The sequence below is a fragment of the Trichomycterus rosablanca genome, chromosome 13 (assembly GCF_030014385.1).
Source record: "Trichomycterus rosablanca isolate fTriRos1 chromosome 13, fTriRos1.hap1, whole genome shotgun sequence".
NCBI classification, from domain to species: Eukaryota; Metazoa; Chordata; class Actinopteri; order Siluriformes; family Trichomycteridae; genus Trichomycterus; species Trichomycterus rosablanca.
Genome location: NC_086000.1, coordinates 33333565 through 33349151, shown reverse-complemented (window position 1 = coordinate 33349151; position 15587 = coordinate 33333565). Strand labels below are relative to the sequence as shown.

At 41.5% G+C, this 15587-nt stretch overlaps 1 protein-coding gene across 4 annotated transcripts in view; it reads left to right on the top strand.

Moving 5' to 3' along the window:
* Nucleotides 1-15587, top strand: part of nrxn3a (neurexin 3a) — a 383783-nt gene that overhangs the window by 289879 nt on the left and 78317 nt on the right. For all 4 annotated transcript variants that reach the window (XM_063007913.1, XM_063007914.1, XM_063007912.1 and 1 more), the window contains one exon: nucleotides 14251-14422. In XM_063007913.1, coding sequence (XP_062863983.1) covers nucleotides 14251-14422 — 172 coding nt within the window. The remainder of the gene's footprint in view (nucleotides 1-14250; nucleotides 14423-15587) is intronic.

Below are 15587 nucleotides of genomic sequence, written 5' to 3'. Positions count from 1 at the left end.
ATGGTTAAATTACGCATGAATTTAACTGACCATCAGTAACACATGCCTGTTTCAGCATCGTAGCAGCAGTCGGACAGTAATGATTGTGTAGTTGCGAGTCTGTGATATGTTTTGATGAGTAGAAGCCCCCCTAATCTACATGCCCCCTCCAGGCGGTGGTGATTAATTACTGCTAAAGCTTAATGAAGCGTCGAAGTGTGGATGATGTGATGATGGCTCGAATTTTCACGAACTTTTTAAAAGTCACTCTCGGGCGCACGCATTACTGCCGAGCGTTTAGTTTAGTGTCTTGCTTGGCTTGTCGAGCAATATCGTCCCCCCCTCTGTTAACAAACTATAATGTCGATTTACTTTGCTCTAGTGGATATCCTAAAACGCTTATTAATTAACAACCGAGCGACTGAGACAAAAATAAATAAACTCTGTCTGTTCTGACCTTGATTTTGTTCAGAAATGGTTCCTGGAGAAGTTTACACTTTCAATAACCTGAAGGTCATTCACTGTTTCTCTGGACTTGTTTCTACAAGTGCATAAAAGTCCTACAGTCAGCCAGTCAGCAGAGTTGGTTCATGCTGCGGCTTCATGTTGTTCTGCTTTGTCTCCATAAGAATGTGGATGTAGCTGTTAGTTCCTGCCAGATTAAATGCTGCCCAGCAGCTGCTGCTGTTTTGTAGGTCCAATAGCCTTGGCAAGCGATTTGGCAGCTCATGGTAAATTACAGAAGCTTTTTCAGCCTCATCGCCCGGTTTGATATCTCCACAAGCCTTGCTGGAGACTTACCAACTTCTTAGCACAGATGCTCACACGCAATACACACACACACACACACACACACGAGCAGGTGGAGAACAGACTCTTTGTCCAGGATTTCACTTATAATAAAAATTTTTTTACTAAACTGTTTACTGAACAGTAATTAGGACCAATTCTGAATGCTGAGTAAGAATTATTGTTTCGTAAATGACCAAATTAGAGACGTCAGTGTGGCTCAAAAATTTAATTTGACTTTTTCCTCTTTATAAAATTTCTAAATTTTTCTACATTAAATGACATGCTAAGGGCGGCACAGTGGCTCAGTGGGTAGCACTGTTGCCTCACAGCAAGGTCACAATTGTAGCTACTGTAAATAATCAAAAGCACATGCAGTCCCCTTACTGACACCCCATGTGTCCATGTATACTCCATGTATGTTTTGCTAAGTGTGGGGGCGGCACGGTGGCTCAGTGGGTAGCACCTAGGTAGTAGGGTAGTGGGTAGTCTCCTCATAGCAAGAAGGTCCTGGGTTCGATCCCCAGGTGGAGCGGTCCTGGTCCTTTCTGTGTGGAGTTTGCATGTTCTCCCGTGTCTGTGTGGGTTTCCTCCGGGAGCTCCGGTTTCTTCCCACAGTCCAAAGACATGCAGTCAGGTTAATTAGAGATACAAAATTGTCCATGACTGTGTTTGTCATTAAACTTGTGAACTGATTAATCTTGTGTAACAAGTAACTACCTGTCCTGTCATGACTGTCTCATGAACGCCTCAGCTACCTGATTACTTTTGAGATCAAATTATGGATGTCAATGTGTCTCAAAAATAAAATTTTACCCTTTTCTCCCTTCTGTAACATTTCTACAGCTTAGTACATTAAATGGGGTGACATGGTGGCTCAGTGGGTAACACTGTCGCCTCACAGGAAGAAGGTCCTGGGTTTGATCCCCATGTGGGGCGGTCTGGGTCCTATCTGTGTGGAGTTTGCATGTTCTCCCTGTGTCTGTGTGGGTTTCCTCTGGGAGCTCTGGTTTCTTCCCACAGTCCAAAGACGTGCAAGTGAGGGGAATTGGAGATACAAAATTGTCCATGACTGTGTCCTGTGTAATGAGTAACTACCTGTCCTGTTATGAATGTAACCAAAGTGTGTAAAACATGACGTTAAAATCCTAATAAATAAATAAATGACATGCTAATGTTGACACAGCATTCCTGAAGCTAACCCAAGAACATTCTGCTTAACACTTGGCGACATTTACTGTAGATTAAATTCATGACTTAATATCAACAGGACGGTGTGAAAACATTATTGTAAACATGACTAATGTAAGTAGATTGGGGGGATTTATTAGCAACCGAGTGACATTTTCCATTGCTGAGAGACATAAATTGTCATTTATTTACATGCTTATTTACACCCCTCAGCTACCTGATTTCTGGCAGGAAATAAACGTGGTTTATCTGCACAGCTGTTTGAACACTGATGCAAGATTAACGCTGATTTCCACACAAATTTGTTTCGAATCAATTTGTAGTACATCTGTGAGGAACGAGGCACGTTGTTGATGTGAGTTTTAAAGAGCTTGTTTAGGAGTCTCGTGTTCCTGCGTTGTTTTCTTTTTCACTTCCGTCTGATAGTGTAGTTACGGGGGAAGCCTCCCCGGCGCTGTTGCCCTGACGTGCTTTAAATCCTAAACACCCCCGTCTTCGCTCCTTATTCTGCACCAGCGTCCTGAGACAGCTCTTTAAAATCCAGCTCGGTTTTAATCACACATTAATTTTTTTTTCAGTTATAGCTCTGTGCCAGGAGAAGCACAATTCAGCTGCACGTGCAGGATTTTTCTTTCTTTTGTTTTTTCATCGCTGTCTGATTAACCAACCACGAACACAGTGTGCCTTGATTGGCTGGAATTATCATGTGGCTGCACAGTGCAGAGGGTAGTAATGTGAAACAACTTTAACAAAGCAAGATTGATCCCTGCTTCTGGCCACTGTCTGTAATGAGATTGTCTTATGCCTAGTTCACACTACATGATTTTTGCCCTGATTTTCGCTCGCCGACAGGTCGTCGCTAGATGTGGGAGCTCTACGTTTGCTCGGGGCTCTGAAATCAGCTCTCGGCTGCTATATGTGAACTGTTCGACTCGATCCGAGCTCTCAGACTCAAGAAAAATATCTAGCATGTTAAATATCTGGATCGGTCGGTGACTCAAAATCATGTAGTGTGAAAGGTGTTGTGATCAGGTTGTAATGGTTATGAATGCAAAATACAGAAGGGAAACCATAGCCAGAAGGGCAGTTGTAGCCTAGCGGTTAGGGTACAGGACTAGTAATCAGAAGGTCGCTGGTTCAAGCCCCACCACTGCCAGGTTGCTGCTGTTGGGCCCTTAAGCAAGACCCTTAACTGCTCAGACTGTATACTGTCACGCTACTGTAAGTCGCTTTGGATAAAGGCGTCTGCTAAACGCCGAAAATATGAATGTAATGTAGTGTAACCCTGGGGAAGGAGTGTAAATATGTGGAACAGGTGCATAATGTAGTTTCTATCAAATTACATTGGCACACACAAGCTTTTAGTGTTTGTGATTGTCCACGCCGAACCATCATACCAACATTGCATTGCAAAAAAATATTTCTTTGACCTCCAACTCTTTCTGCAGAAAAGAGAATGATGAGAAAGATGATCCCTGCTGGCCGTGTAGCCAAACCCACTCCTTCACCCAGATTCATTTATTTTTCCTCCTTTGCTTTTACGCTGTACATCTGCGCACAAACAACTTTGATCGCTCGCTTCCTGTTGATGTGCATTTTTGGACAGGGGATCACTAAACCTATCATCACTTCTCGCGTGTGTTTTCATGACAAAACGTAGTTTGGGAGACCAGATTGACTCGTCTGAGATCCCTACTGGTGATAGTTGATGTAGTGTGTGACCCCATATCGCCAGTCAGTCGTGTAGTGTGAAATACACAACTGAAAAGACCCTGATTACAAGAAATCCAGTTGTGTAGTGTGAACTGAACAGCGATCTAAACAACTTGAAAGTCTTGTAGTGTGAAAGTCGTGTATTTTTGCTACATATTTGTATTAACTTTTTACATGATAAACTACTATAACATAAATGCTGCAATTATACAAGTAAATATCCAGAAACAAGGTAATGCAGGAATTATACACAGGTGAGCCTGGAGCGGTCCGGGTCCTTTCTGTGTGGAGTTTGCATGTTCTCCCTGTGTCTGCGTGGGTTTCCTCTGGGAGCTCCGGTTTCCTCCCACAGTCCAAAGACGTGCAAGTGAGGTGAACTGGAGATACAAAATTGTCCATGACTGTGTTTGATATTAAACTTGTGAACTGATAAATCTTGTGTAACCAGTAACTACTGTTTCAGTCATGAATGTAACCAAAGTGTGTAAAACATGACTTTAAAATAAATAAATACACAGGTGAGCCAAAACATTAGGACCATCTAATATTCTGTCAATAAAACGAGACATGGACTCCACTAGACATGAAAAAAAGTTATATTGTTATTGTTATGTGCACAGTAGAAACAGTAGTTACACTGTAAAATGAAATTCTTACTTTGCTTGTCCTCTGAACATCAGATATATATCATATATAAAATCAGGTATATACATATATAAAACAGGATTAAACTAAGGCAGCAATAAATATAAAATAAGAAACTAACACAAACTAAAACTAACTACTAAAACTAAACTAAATACTAAAACTAATTACTGTACAAAATGCTCACATGCCTGGCCATCCAGATGATCTTGTAGAAAACAGGATTCGTCTGGACTTTTATTGCTCTGACTTATAGTCCTTTTCTCTGCTTGCCAGTTGTAGGTGTTTTCGATGCTGGACAGGAGTAAGCATGGACACTGTGACTGGCTTGCGACTATGTAGCGAGATAAACAATAGGGTTTAATGTCTGTTGGTCTGTACCAGACACTATAACCTTAACTCAGTCCTGGCAGCCCAATAACCTGGCGGCAGTTTGTGGCTTGTCCCTCCTCAGAGTACTGTTGGTGCCTCCTCAGATACCTACTATCGCTGGCTGTCAGCAGCCCATGCTGTTCCAGGGATAATTTGACCCAGCCGTCTGGTATTAATGATTTGGTCGTCATCAAAGTCATTCAGATCTTTATGGTGATCGTATCTGTTGCATTCAACACTTGAACTATGAGTTACTACCATCCGTCCAACAGATTCCTGACCTATACACTGATCAGCCATAACATTAAAACCACCTCCTTCTTTCTACACTCACTGTCCATTTTATCAGCTCCACTTACCATATAGAAGCACTTTGTAGTTCTACAATTACTGACTGTAGTCCATCTATTTCTCTGCATGCTTTTTTAACCTGCTTTCACTCTGTTCTTCAATGGTCAGGATCCCCACAGGACCACCACAGAACAGGTATTATTTAGGTGGTGGATCATTCTCAGCACTGCCGTGACACTGACATGGTGGTGGTGTGTTAGTGTGTGTTGTGCTGATATGAGTGAATCAGATACAGCAGCACTGCTGGAGTTTTTAAATATTGTGTCCACTCACTGTCCACTCTATTAGACACTCCTACCCAGTTGGTCCACCTTGTAGATATAAAGTCAGAGACGATCGCTTATCTATTGCTGCTGTTTGAGTTGGTTGTCTTTGAGACCTTCATCAGTGGTCACAGGACGCTGCCCACGGGGCACTGTTGGGTGGATATTTTTGGTTGGTGGATTATTCTCAGTCCAGCAGTGACAGTGAGGTGTTTAAAAACACCATCAACATTGCTGCTGTGTCTGATTCACTCATACCAGCACAACACACACTAACACTCCACCACCATGTCATTGTCACTGCAGTGCTGAGGATGACCCACCACCTAAATAATACATACTCTGTAGTGGTCTTGGAAGAGTCCTGACTGTTGAAGAACAGGGTGAAAGGGGGCTAACAAAGCATGCAGAGAAACAGATGGACTACAGTCAGTAATTGTAGAATTACAAAGTGCTCCTATATGGTAAGTGGAGCTGATAAAAATGGACAGTAAGTGTAGAAACAGGGAGGTGGTTTTAATGTTATGGCTGATCGGTGTATATCTAGACTACGTGTTCAGTTTTCAAGATGTTTACTTTTTTTTAAAGCAGGAGAAGTTTTGAACACCTATAAATGGCAGCAGTATAAGTGAGCTATTGCCAGCTGAAACCGTCCTGTTACTTTCTTATTTTCTTTTAACAGGCCACTCCATTATCTGTTATCTCTAACATACTGTATACTATGAGAAATAAAGTGTACCTTCTAAAAAAATACATTGTCAGTGTAGATTTTTGCAAGGCAGGCACACAGTTTAGTGCCAGGCTTAAAAATATTGACTTCTATCTGACCTCACCCACTTTATTGATGAAACAATCAAGTGCAAAGGGATTGTCAGCGTCCCTGTACAGAGACAGCCAATTGTGGAGAGCTTTCCTTATCTGCCGTGCACACGCGACTCTCGCGGAGACGGGAAGTTCATTTTTTATCCTCTTATCAATTTTTGCAGGTGATACAGTGCAGTAGGGTTCTCCGCCTCCCCTGAATCACAGTGTTCCCACCTGCACAGCTGATGTCTTTAATGACTGCAGGATCCTACAGCGAGAGTTCAATGTTTGTCTATTAGAACAGCGGTTTGCACAACACAAATTTACTTTGTGCTGCTGTAGATAAATGCCAAGCAAATATCTACAGGCACGAGAGAAAATCTCTAAAAGAGATCAAATATATATTTATTTCAGGGAGCTAAGGAGAAGTCGGGCCGGTCTTTGCCTTTAGAGCAGCTTTATAAATGCTGTCATATAGTTCCTGAATTGTTTGTGATCAGATTTTGGACCTTTCAGCACTGAAAATGTGGAGAAATTGACTTTCCAATAAAGTACAATAATGTTTATACACCATATGACCAAATATTTTTGGACACCTGACCTGTTTGATATCACATTTAAGCAAATAATATTAAATCAGAGTCGACTCTATATGTCTATCTGCTATTCTAAGTAGGCTTTTTAAGTCTTAGTCTTTGAAATATGTCTGTGGGAATTTGTACCAATTCAGTCAAAAGAGCATCTCTATGGTTAGGTACTGTTGTTGGTCAAAAAAGCCTCAGTTAGGATTCCAGTTCATTCCAGAGCTGTTCAGTGAGGCTTAAGTCAGGACAGTAAATTACAGCTTACTTCATCCTGGTGTTTATCAAACCAGCGTTAAATAATTTCAGCTGTATATACACCGATCAGCCATAACATTAAAACCACCTCCTTGTTTCTACACTTGCTGTCCATTTTATCAGCTCCACTTACCATATAGAAGCACTTTGTAGTTCTACAATTACTGACTGTAGTCCATCTGTTTCTCTGCATTCTTTGTTAGCCCCCTTTCATCCTGTTCTTCAATGGTCAGGACCACTACAGAGCAGGTATTATTTAGGTGGTGGATCATTCCCAGCACTGCAGTGACACTGACATGGTGGTGGTGTGTTAGTGTATGTTGTGCTGGTATGAGTGGATAAGACACAGCAGCGCTGCTGGAGTTTTTAAACACCTTACTGTCACTGCTGGACTGAGAATAGTCCACCAATCAAAAATATCCAGCCAACAGCACCCTGTAGGCAGCGTCCTGTGACAACTAATAGTCTAGAAGATGACCAACTCAAACAGCAGCAATAGATGAGCGATCGTCTCTGACTTTACATCTAAAAGGTGGACCAACTAGGTAGGAGTGTCTAATAGAGTGGACAGTGGGTGGACACAGTATTTAAAAACTCCAGCAGCGCTGTTGTGTCTGATCCACTCATACAAGCACAACACACACTAACACACCACCACCATGTCAGTGTCACTGCAGTGCTGAGAATGATCCACCACCTAAATAATACCTGCTCTGTGGGGGTCCTGACCATTGAAGAACAGGGTGAAAGCAGGCTAAACAGTATGTTGAGAAACAGATGGACTACAGTCAGTAATTGTAGAACTACAAAGTGCTTCTATATGGTAAGTGGAGCTGATAAAATGGACAGTGAGTGTAGTAGTCGCCACAATATAAAATTGCCTCATATTTGTCAGCTGTAGCAACTATCTTGTAAAATCCCATCTATTACTGTCAGTGAGCTTTGACTTGTGGGAATGAGATGACCGGGCTGCTGTTTTCCACAAGATAATCTAGCAGCCATGATGCTTTTCCCTGTAAGGCTGTAATTACACATGATGCCATTGCTTCAAACTTTTTGAGACTAAAAAGTGTCGTCTCAGCAGGTCCATGTCCAGAACTGCTATATAACAACCAGAAATTGAAAGTGCCATTCATTGCGGGATATCACTACAGAACAAGCATGGTAATGATGAGAACTGTAATGTTTTTGTGCTGCTTGTCTCAGCAAAATAAAAGCGGGCATAGAAAAAAAAATAACTGCAGGTATTTTTTGTCAAATGACTTTATAGAGATTGATCAGATTTATTTGGTCCACTGTTGGCCATTTCTATCTCAAATATTGAAAATAACCTACAGGACGCTAGTGTACGTGATGACTCAACACAGCAGCCACACATTCCTCCGGGCATTAAGAAACAGTGTCAGCTCCAATACTGCATGAAATATTTACACTAACCTCGGTGTGTGATATTCAATATAGTGCAATTTTAACCCGCTGCTCACTTTAATGCATCACGAGCCAAAAGCATTTTCTTAGTCACATCCTGCCTGGTATGAGCTTAGTAATATTAGAAATTGGATGAGGACAAAGCAGGCGACACGTAAAGCGATCGCTTAGATGCAAAATGTAAAGATAGTGTCTCTGTGATCATAAAAGAAATGCAGCCGTTTGAGGCTTTTTTCATTTGAAAAGGCAGAAAGACATTCAAAAGAAAATTCTCTACATTATTCGTCTTGTTTAGTGTTTCAGTCACTTTGCTAGGTTTAATATTTACTCTGAAAACATATGTGTTCAGTAAACAATAGGTTTTGTTCTATTGTTGTAGCCTAGTAGTTAAGGTACTGGACTAGTAATCTGAAAGTCATTGGTTCAAACCCCACCACTGCCAGGTTGCGTCTGTTGGGCCATTGAGCAAGGCCCTTAACCCTCAATTGCTTAGACTGCATGCTGTCACAGTACTGTAAGTCGCTTTGGATAAAGGCGTCCGCTAAATGCCGAAAATGTAAATGTAATATTAAAGCAGTTATTTTATTCATTCATTCATTGTCTGTTTTACCACCCACTGCTTTATCCTGGTCAGGGTCGGAGTGGGTGCACTTCACCCTGGACGGGCCACCAGTCCATAACAGGGCAAACACACTCAAACACACACACACACACACACACACACACACAGACATGTAGGGCAATTTTGTATCCCCAGTTAACCAGACTGCATGGAATAAACCAGATCTCCTGGAGAAAACCACATGGACTTGGGTAGAACATGCAAACTCCACACAGAAAAAACCTGGATCGCTCCACCTGGGAATCAAACCTGCTGTGAGGTGATAGTGCTACCCTCTGACCCACCGTGGTGCCCAGCAGTTATTTTAGCTTTTTTTGGAAATCTAAATTGTGTGATTTTTTATTTTTTTATTTCAATAATTAACAACAGTCAATGGAAATTAAATACATACATCAACCCAGAGAGGCCTTTACTCAAGATTACTTCAAAAGTCTAAGGTTAAAAATTGAAACCACTGGCTGATCCAGTTTGTGTGATTTCTATCAGTATGTTGATGATCTAGGCTTGGGACCAGCACTAAGAGTGCACTGAAATTCACTGATACGTGTCCCTACAATCTCTGGGTTCATGTAACACCATGTGCCTTCTGTACTTCAGGGATTTGAACACCTGGAACTTAGGCACTGACGTTTCCAGCAGCATTGCTTTTACTAATATGCTGCACCAGCCCACTGAAATACAGCAGTATACAGTCTATAAGTGTATCCATCTATCTCATTGCTGTCTGTCTTCTTTCTCATCTACCTTCAACTCTTTGAAGCATGACTGTCTTTTTCATAATGTGTCCAAAATGAGAGGCCGACAGTTTGGTGGTGAGAGGTGAGATCTGATTTGGTTGAGGATTCATTTTTTTGTATACTTTGCTAGCAAATATACTGTCAAAATAATGTGTGTGTGTGTGTGTGTGTGTTCGCATGCAGGCACTAGCATAATAGAAACTGATGTTTTCATACACACTTTGATTGATAACTGCACTTGCTTTGGTTGCTGTTCCTGCCTTACAAAACCCATTCTTAGTAAAACAAGTTTCTTATAAATTCAGTTTTATTTTTTACAACTCAGTCATTATTCATGTGAAACACTTTCAGTAAAAAATACTTTTAAAATACTTTACAGCAGTTAAGATGAAAGGTTTATATATACTTTTAGAGAACATGTATACTATGTGGACATCTCAAGATGTCAGCCACAGCTACTGCAGGTGTATGAATTCAATGATATAATATACAAGTGATCTTCAAAAAGTTTCTGCACTTTTATATTTCGGTTGGAACCCGGAGGGGGGGAGGAGTAGTAATTGTTCGTGCCTGAGAGACTGAGAGAGCTTATAGTCTGGATTTAGCACCATCTGATTTCCACCTTTTTGGATGTTCAAAGAAGCTTTAAGGGGAAGAAGATTTTCATGTGATGATGATAAGAAAGCAGCACTGCATCAGTGGCTACCAACCAAAAACATTTTTTGCTGATGGCATTAAAAAGTTGGTATGACGCCCAGGTGGCAAAGCAAGTAATTCCGAACTCCTCGGTTTGAAACTCGGCATTGCCATCGGCCGGCTGGTCACCATCTAGTGGGCATAATTGGCAGTACCTACAGCAGACACGGTTCTGCTAGGGTGGGATGACCAGACTATGTGGGTGGGGTCTTCAAGCGCTGTTTAAGGACCCTGATTGGCAGATAGAGAGGCGCTATACATTCATAACTTCTAACTTTCAGGCAGTGCGACTTTGCCTCTGTGCAGAATTGAAGTCCATGATGACATGGTTGACCATTTTGGTGTTGAGAAACTCAAGTAGCCTGCACAGGAGCAAAGAGGATGAAGCTAAAATGTTGATTGAAAGTCAGCCTATTCTATAAGATTGATTATGCAAATATTTAAACAAAATAGAAAACTGAATATAACTTCATCTTGTGTCTTATCCTTCATAACATGATGAGCCTGTGATTAGTGTCCCACCAGTACACCATCACACCTCTACTCCATCTGTAGCTCCACAGAAAATAATAAACATCTGTACAGAATTAGTAAATTATTCATGATTAAGTGACTTAAGTGATTAAGGATAAAAGCACAGCTGGATACTTTAGTAAGAATTTTACAAAGTGTCCAGGTTTTCCAAATGAACTTGAAAGTCCTGGCCTAGATTTCCTATTCGGAGATGTGCAATGATAAATCGGCTGCTCACTGATAAACATCTCCCCCGGTGCTATTTATCAACCGTCATTCTTTACCGTGCTGCTACAAGTAAGACCAATGCCAGATCGGGTTTAACATAACCCTAAAATATGTCCAAACAACCCGAGAAGCTTAGGAAGGATATGGGAGGAGGGCTTGTGGAGAACACTATATGAGAGTTAATGAGTAGATGTCAAAAAGATGTAACATGATTGTGAGAACAGCTACACATGATAGCATAACTGTGTCACAGCATCTTCATTCCTCTGTTTTATATTCCACACTCATGCTGCAGATGTTGAGCCCAACAACTTCAGACGGTTTCCTCCTCCTCCTCCTGTTGCCACCCTACTGATTAATTTATAGCTCTTTATCTATAGTGCTGCCAGGTTTCAGGGTCAGATCTCACCCAACAAATACTGCATGCTTCACTTTACCATTAACCTTCCTTATCGCTCACGTTTAGCTAATGCTATTGATTCAGATCAATGAGTCTGATCCCACGGACTAAACGATGTGAAGAGGGCTCGAGTGCTGATGAATTCTTTTCATTAGTCAGGCGAGTTTATCAGAGGTCGCCGATACTAATAGATCATTCTGGATCCTAACCAGAGCTAATCCAGGACAATGTGTTATTAGCAAGGACGGATTAAGGATAGTCTGGGCCCCTGGGCAACTAGTAACCCCCCCACACACACATTAAACAACCTGTCAATAACTAACCCTAACACAAGAATCTATTTTATATAAGTTTCTTTCTACTCTTCTTTCTTGCAAAGTCATCCACTAATTCATCAAAATTAAGCTGTCTGACCAAATCTGATTCAATGGCCAGAAGTGACAGTGAGTTCAGGCGGTTTTGGCGCATCCTAATCCTGAATGAAATATGAAATATGGTAGCTTGCCTGGCAATTTGTAGGTCCCTAGAAAGTCAAGGAGCCATGGTAAATGACTTCTATGGAAGTCAAGGGCCCCATAGCAGGGGCCCTCGTGATCAAGGGCCCTCTAATGGTATGCCCTGCTCTTCTCTAGGGCCCCCTGGTAGGGGCTCTCATAACCAGGGCCCTCTAAAAATATGCCCCCCTCTTTCCTAGGACCCCTAATAGCCAGAAGTCGAAGTCAGAGCAGTGCCACAACGCCTAATCCATTTTCATAAGGGGCCCAAAAGCATGGCTAGGGCCCAAAAGCATGGCTAGGGCCCAAAAGCATGGCTATGGGCCCCAAAAGCATGGCTAGGGCCCCCAAGAGGCCCTGGGGTCAAAGTCCCTAATAGTCAGAGGATCCTTAAAATGGAGGGCCCTCGGAAATAAAAATATATTGTATCATAAATGTTGATAGGCATCGCAAAATGTTTTGGGCCAGGGCCCCCCCCCGGGGCCCTCTGACCTCAAGGGCCCCTGGGCGCTGGCCCCACTGGCCCGGTCAGTAATCCAGCCATGGTTATTAGCACCCAAAGCACCTGGTTACAGACTATCAAGAAACGCCAGTGTTTATGTATTTGCTTTTTTTTGTTCTTATCTGAACTAATTAAAACAAATTAATTATTAATCATTAATGACATCCTTCACACATCATGTCCATACATGTCATGTTTATTCTAACCAAAATCTACAGCTGAACCCAAAATACAGTATATAAAAATAACAAACTAAAGGTGCCCAGGTGGCATAGCGAGATATTCCACTAGCACACCGGCACCAATATTCTGAACTCCTTGGTTCGAAACTCGGCGTTGCCACCGGTCGGCTGGGCGCCATCCAGAGGGCATAATTGGCCATGCCTGCAGCAGACATATTTCTGCTAGGGCAGGATGTCCGGACTATGTGGGTGGACTCTGATTGGCATATAGGAGAGGCGCCTGTGCAGAATGCATTGGTGAAAAAGGGTTCCGCTAAGGGCTGCACGTGGGTTGGAGGAGGTGTGAGCAGCAATATACCCACCTCGACTGCAATCAGGGATCCCCCAGCAGCGGAAGACAGATTGACCACGCTAAATTGGGAGAAAATGGGAGAAAATGCATAAATAAAATAGGGTTTTCTAAAATTAAAAAGTACGCTCATGTGCTGTGTTCTAATGTTTTGCCTCATTCACCTAATCAATATCAAAACGATCTGCAGTTTGAGCCACTGTAGCTCTTATGTTGGTCCGTATCAGATGCCAAAGCCTTTATCTCATCTGGCATCAATGAGTCTTGGCCGCCCAACAACCTGTCAGTGGTCATGGCTTGTGTTCCCATCAAAAAAGAGATTGTGCTTCCATCTCAGAAGTGATTCTTTAACACTGCTAACATTAGAAACTACAGGGCACTTGTAGACAAGTGGATAAGGTGCTGGAGTATTAATAAGTCCCATCACTGCCTGGTTAGGCAAGACCCTTAACCCTCGCTTGCTTAGACTGTATACTAGAATAAAATAGAATGCCTTTATTTGTCATATATACATCTACAGATGTGCAGTACAACAGTATTCTTTCTTCACATATCCCACCTTGTTTGGAAGCTGGGGTCAGAGCGCAGGGTTGGCCATTGTACAGCGCCCCTGGAGTCGAGAGGGTTAAGGGCCTTGCTCAAGGACCCAACAGTGGCTGCATGGCAGAACTGGGATTTGATCTCTTAACCTTTCAATTAATAGCCCAAAGCTCTACCCACTAGGCAACAGTACTGTTGGACTTTTTGGGTAAAAGCATCTGCTAAATGTCCGAAATGTTAACATATATAAACTGGAAAAGCTTTACTGTATTGTGGAAAATAGTGTTTTGCTCTTTATTTTATTTATTTATTTATTTTAAATTGTTTTCCTATTTCTCTTCAGCAGACAGAACATCCATCAGTGTCACTAATCAACATTTATGTAATGGAAATTGTTGGAATCAGAAACTAATGAATATATATAACAGTCTTAATGTTTTACTTTACAGTAACACCAAATTAGCACTAACAACAGTTTTAATTTTTGTGCAGTTTAAACACTGACGATGTGCTGATTGACAGCAGTAATTTTGTTTCTATTGTAAGGTTTGTTTATTTGCTGATTTGCTGGATGAATGTGGCATTAACAGGTTCTGTATTTTGTGTGTTACAGGAGCAAGGTAAAATCGGTGTAACGTTCAACATAGGTACAGTCGATATCGTGGTGCAAGAGACCAGCATGCCAGTGAACGATGGCAAGTATCACGTGGTACGATTCACACGTAATGGGGGCAATGCAACACTTCAGGTGGACAACTGGGCGATTAATGAGCACTTTCCTTCAGGTGAGACCTTATACTTTCCTTTTTTACTTTCCTTTTTTTTTTACTCTGGCTATGAAATGAAATGAGAAACGGGGAACTGAACAGCAACTGCTTTTGCACCAACCAAAGTGAATTATAAAGTGCCAGTCTGCACCTTACCCTTCCGTGTCCTTCCTGTCTCTGTATAATTGATAAAAAGTTAATGTTACGCTAGGGCACTGAAATAATGGCATCTCCTCACGCTGGCGGTAAATGATTCTGTCTCAATTCTAGTCTTTATTACTTCATTGTTGTCTAGTCTGCTTTATTACTGTTGCTCTCTCTCCTCTCTTCTTCTCTTCTCTGTCTCTTCTTTCTCTCTTTTGGGAGATGTAAGGCCTAGCAGACAAAACCAATTTTCTTTACACGTGTCCTGATTTAAGCCTCCCAAACAGGCTTTTGGCTTTGATACCTGTACCGTAGTTTTATGCCTCATGCTTCAGAGATAAGTTCAAAGATCCAACAAATACCAGGAGGAACATAACATGCTGGCCAATCTTCATTACGTTCTGGCTTTGTTTTATTAAGGTGAGGACATATACTGTAGACTCACTTCAATGGTCACACTGAGGTAAAGTTTTCCTGTTTCAGTGATACTTGATTCCTGCTGCCGTTCTAAACCTCAGAGTCCCCAGATTATTGGGTCAAGCTTGTGGCTGAAACACCTAAAACTCAATAATTAGGACGAGTGAGTGCCTGCTTATATAAATCTTACTTGTAGCTGTCTACCTGTCTTGTCTTTTCAGGAGTTAGAAAGAATTATTCATGCTTTTGTTTTATATCTATTGGAATGTTGCTATACATTATATATAGGGTCCTACTAAATTCACAAGAAAATGTGCTTAATTTCACAAACCTCATTTTTCAAAAATCACAGATTTCATGGATTTTTAAAATAAAGTGCCACATTTCACGGCAGTCATTAAATAACACTCACATACCTTAATAGTTGAATGTAAACCTAGAACATCAAAGATGAAAATACTCATCCATGTTTTGACACACCCCTCTGCGTCCACATAATAGGTTGGGAGTTTTCCCGAGTCATGTTTTTAGCTGCTTTACACTTCGACATCTTGGACATTTTGACTAACTGATTGCTAACTGAATTGCCGTAGGATTGCTGTGCAAATTAACCAGTAAACAT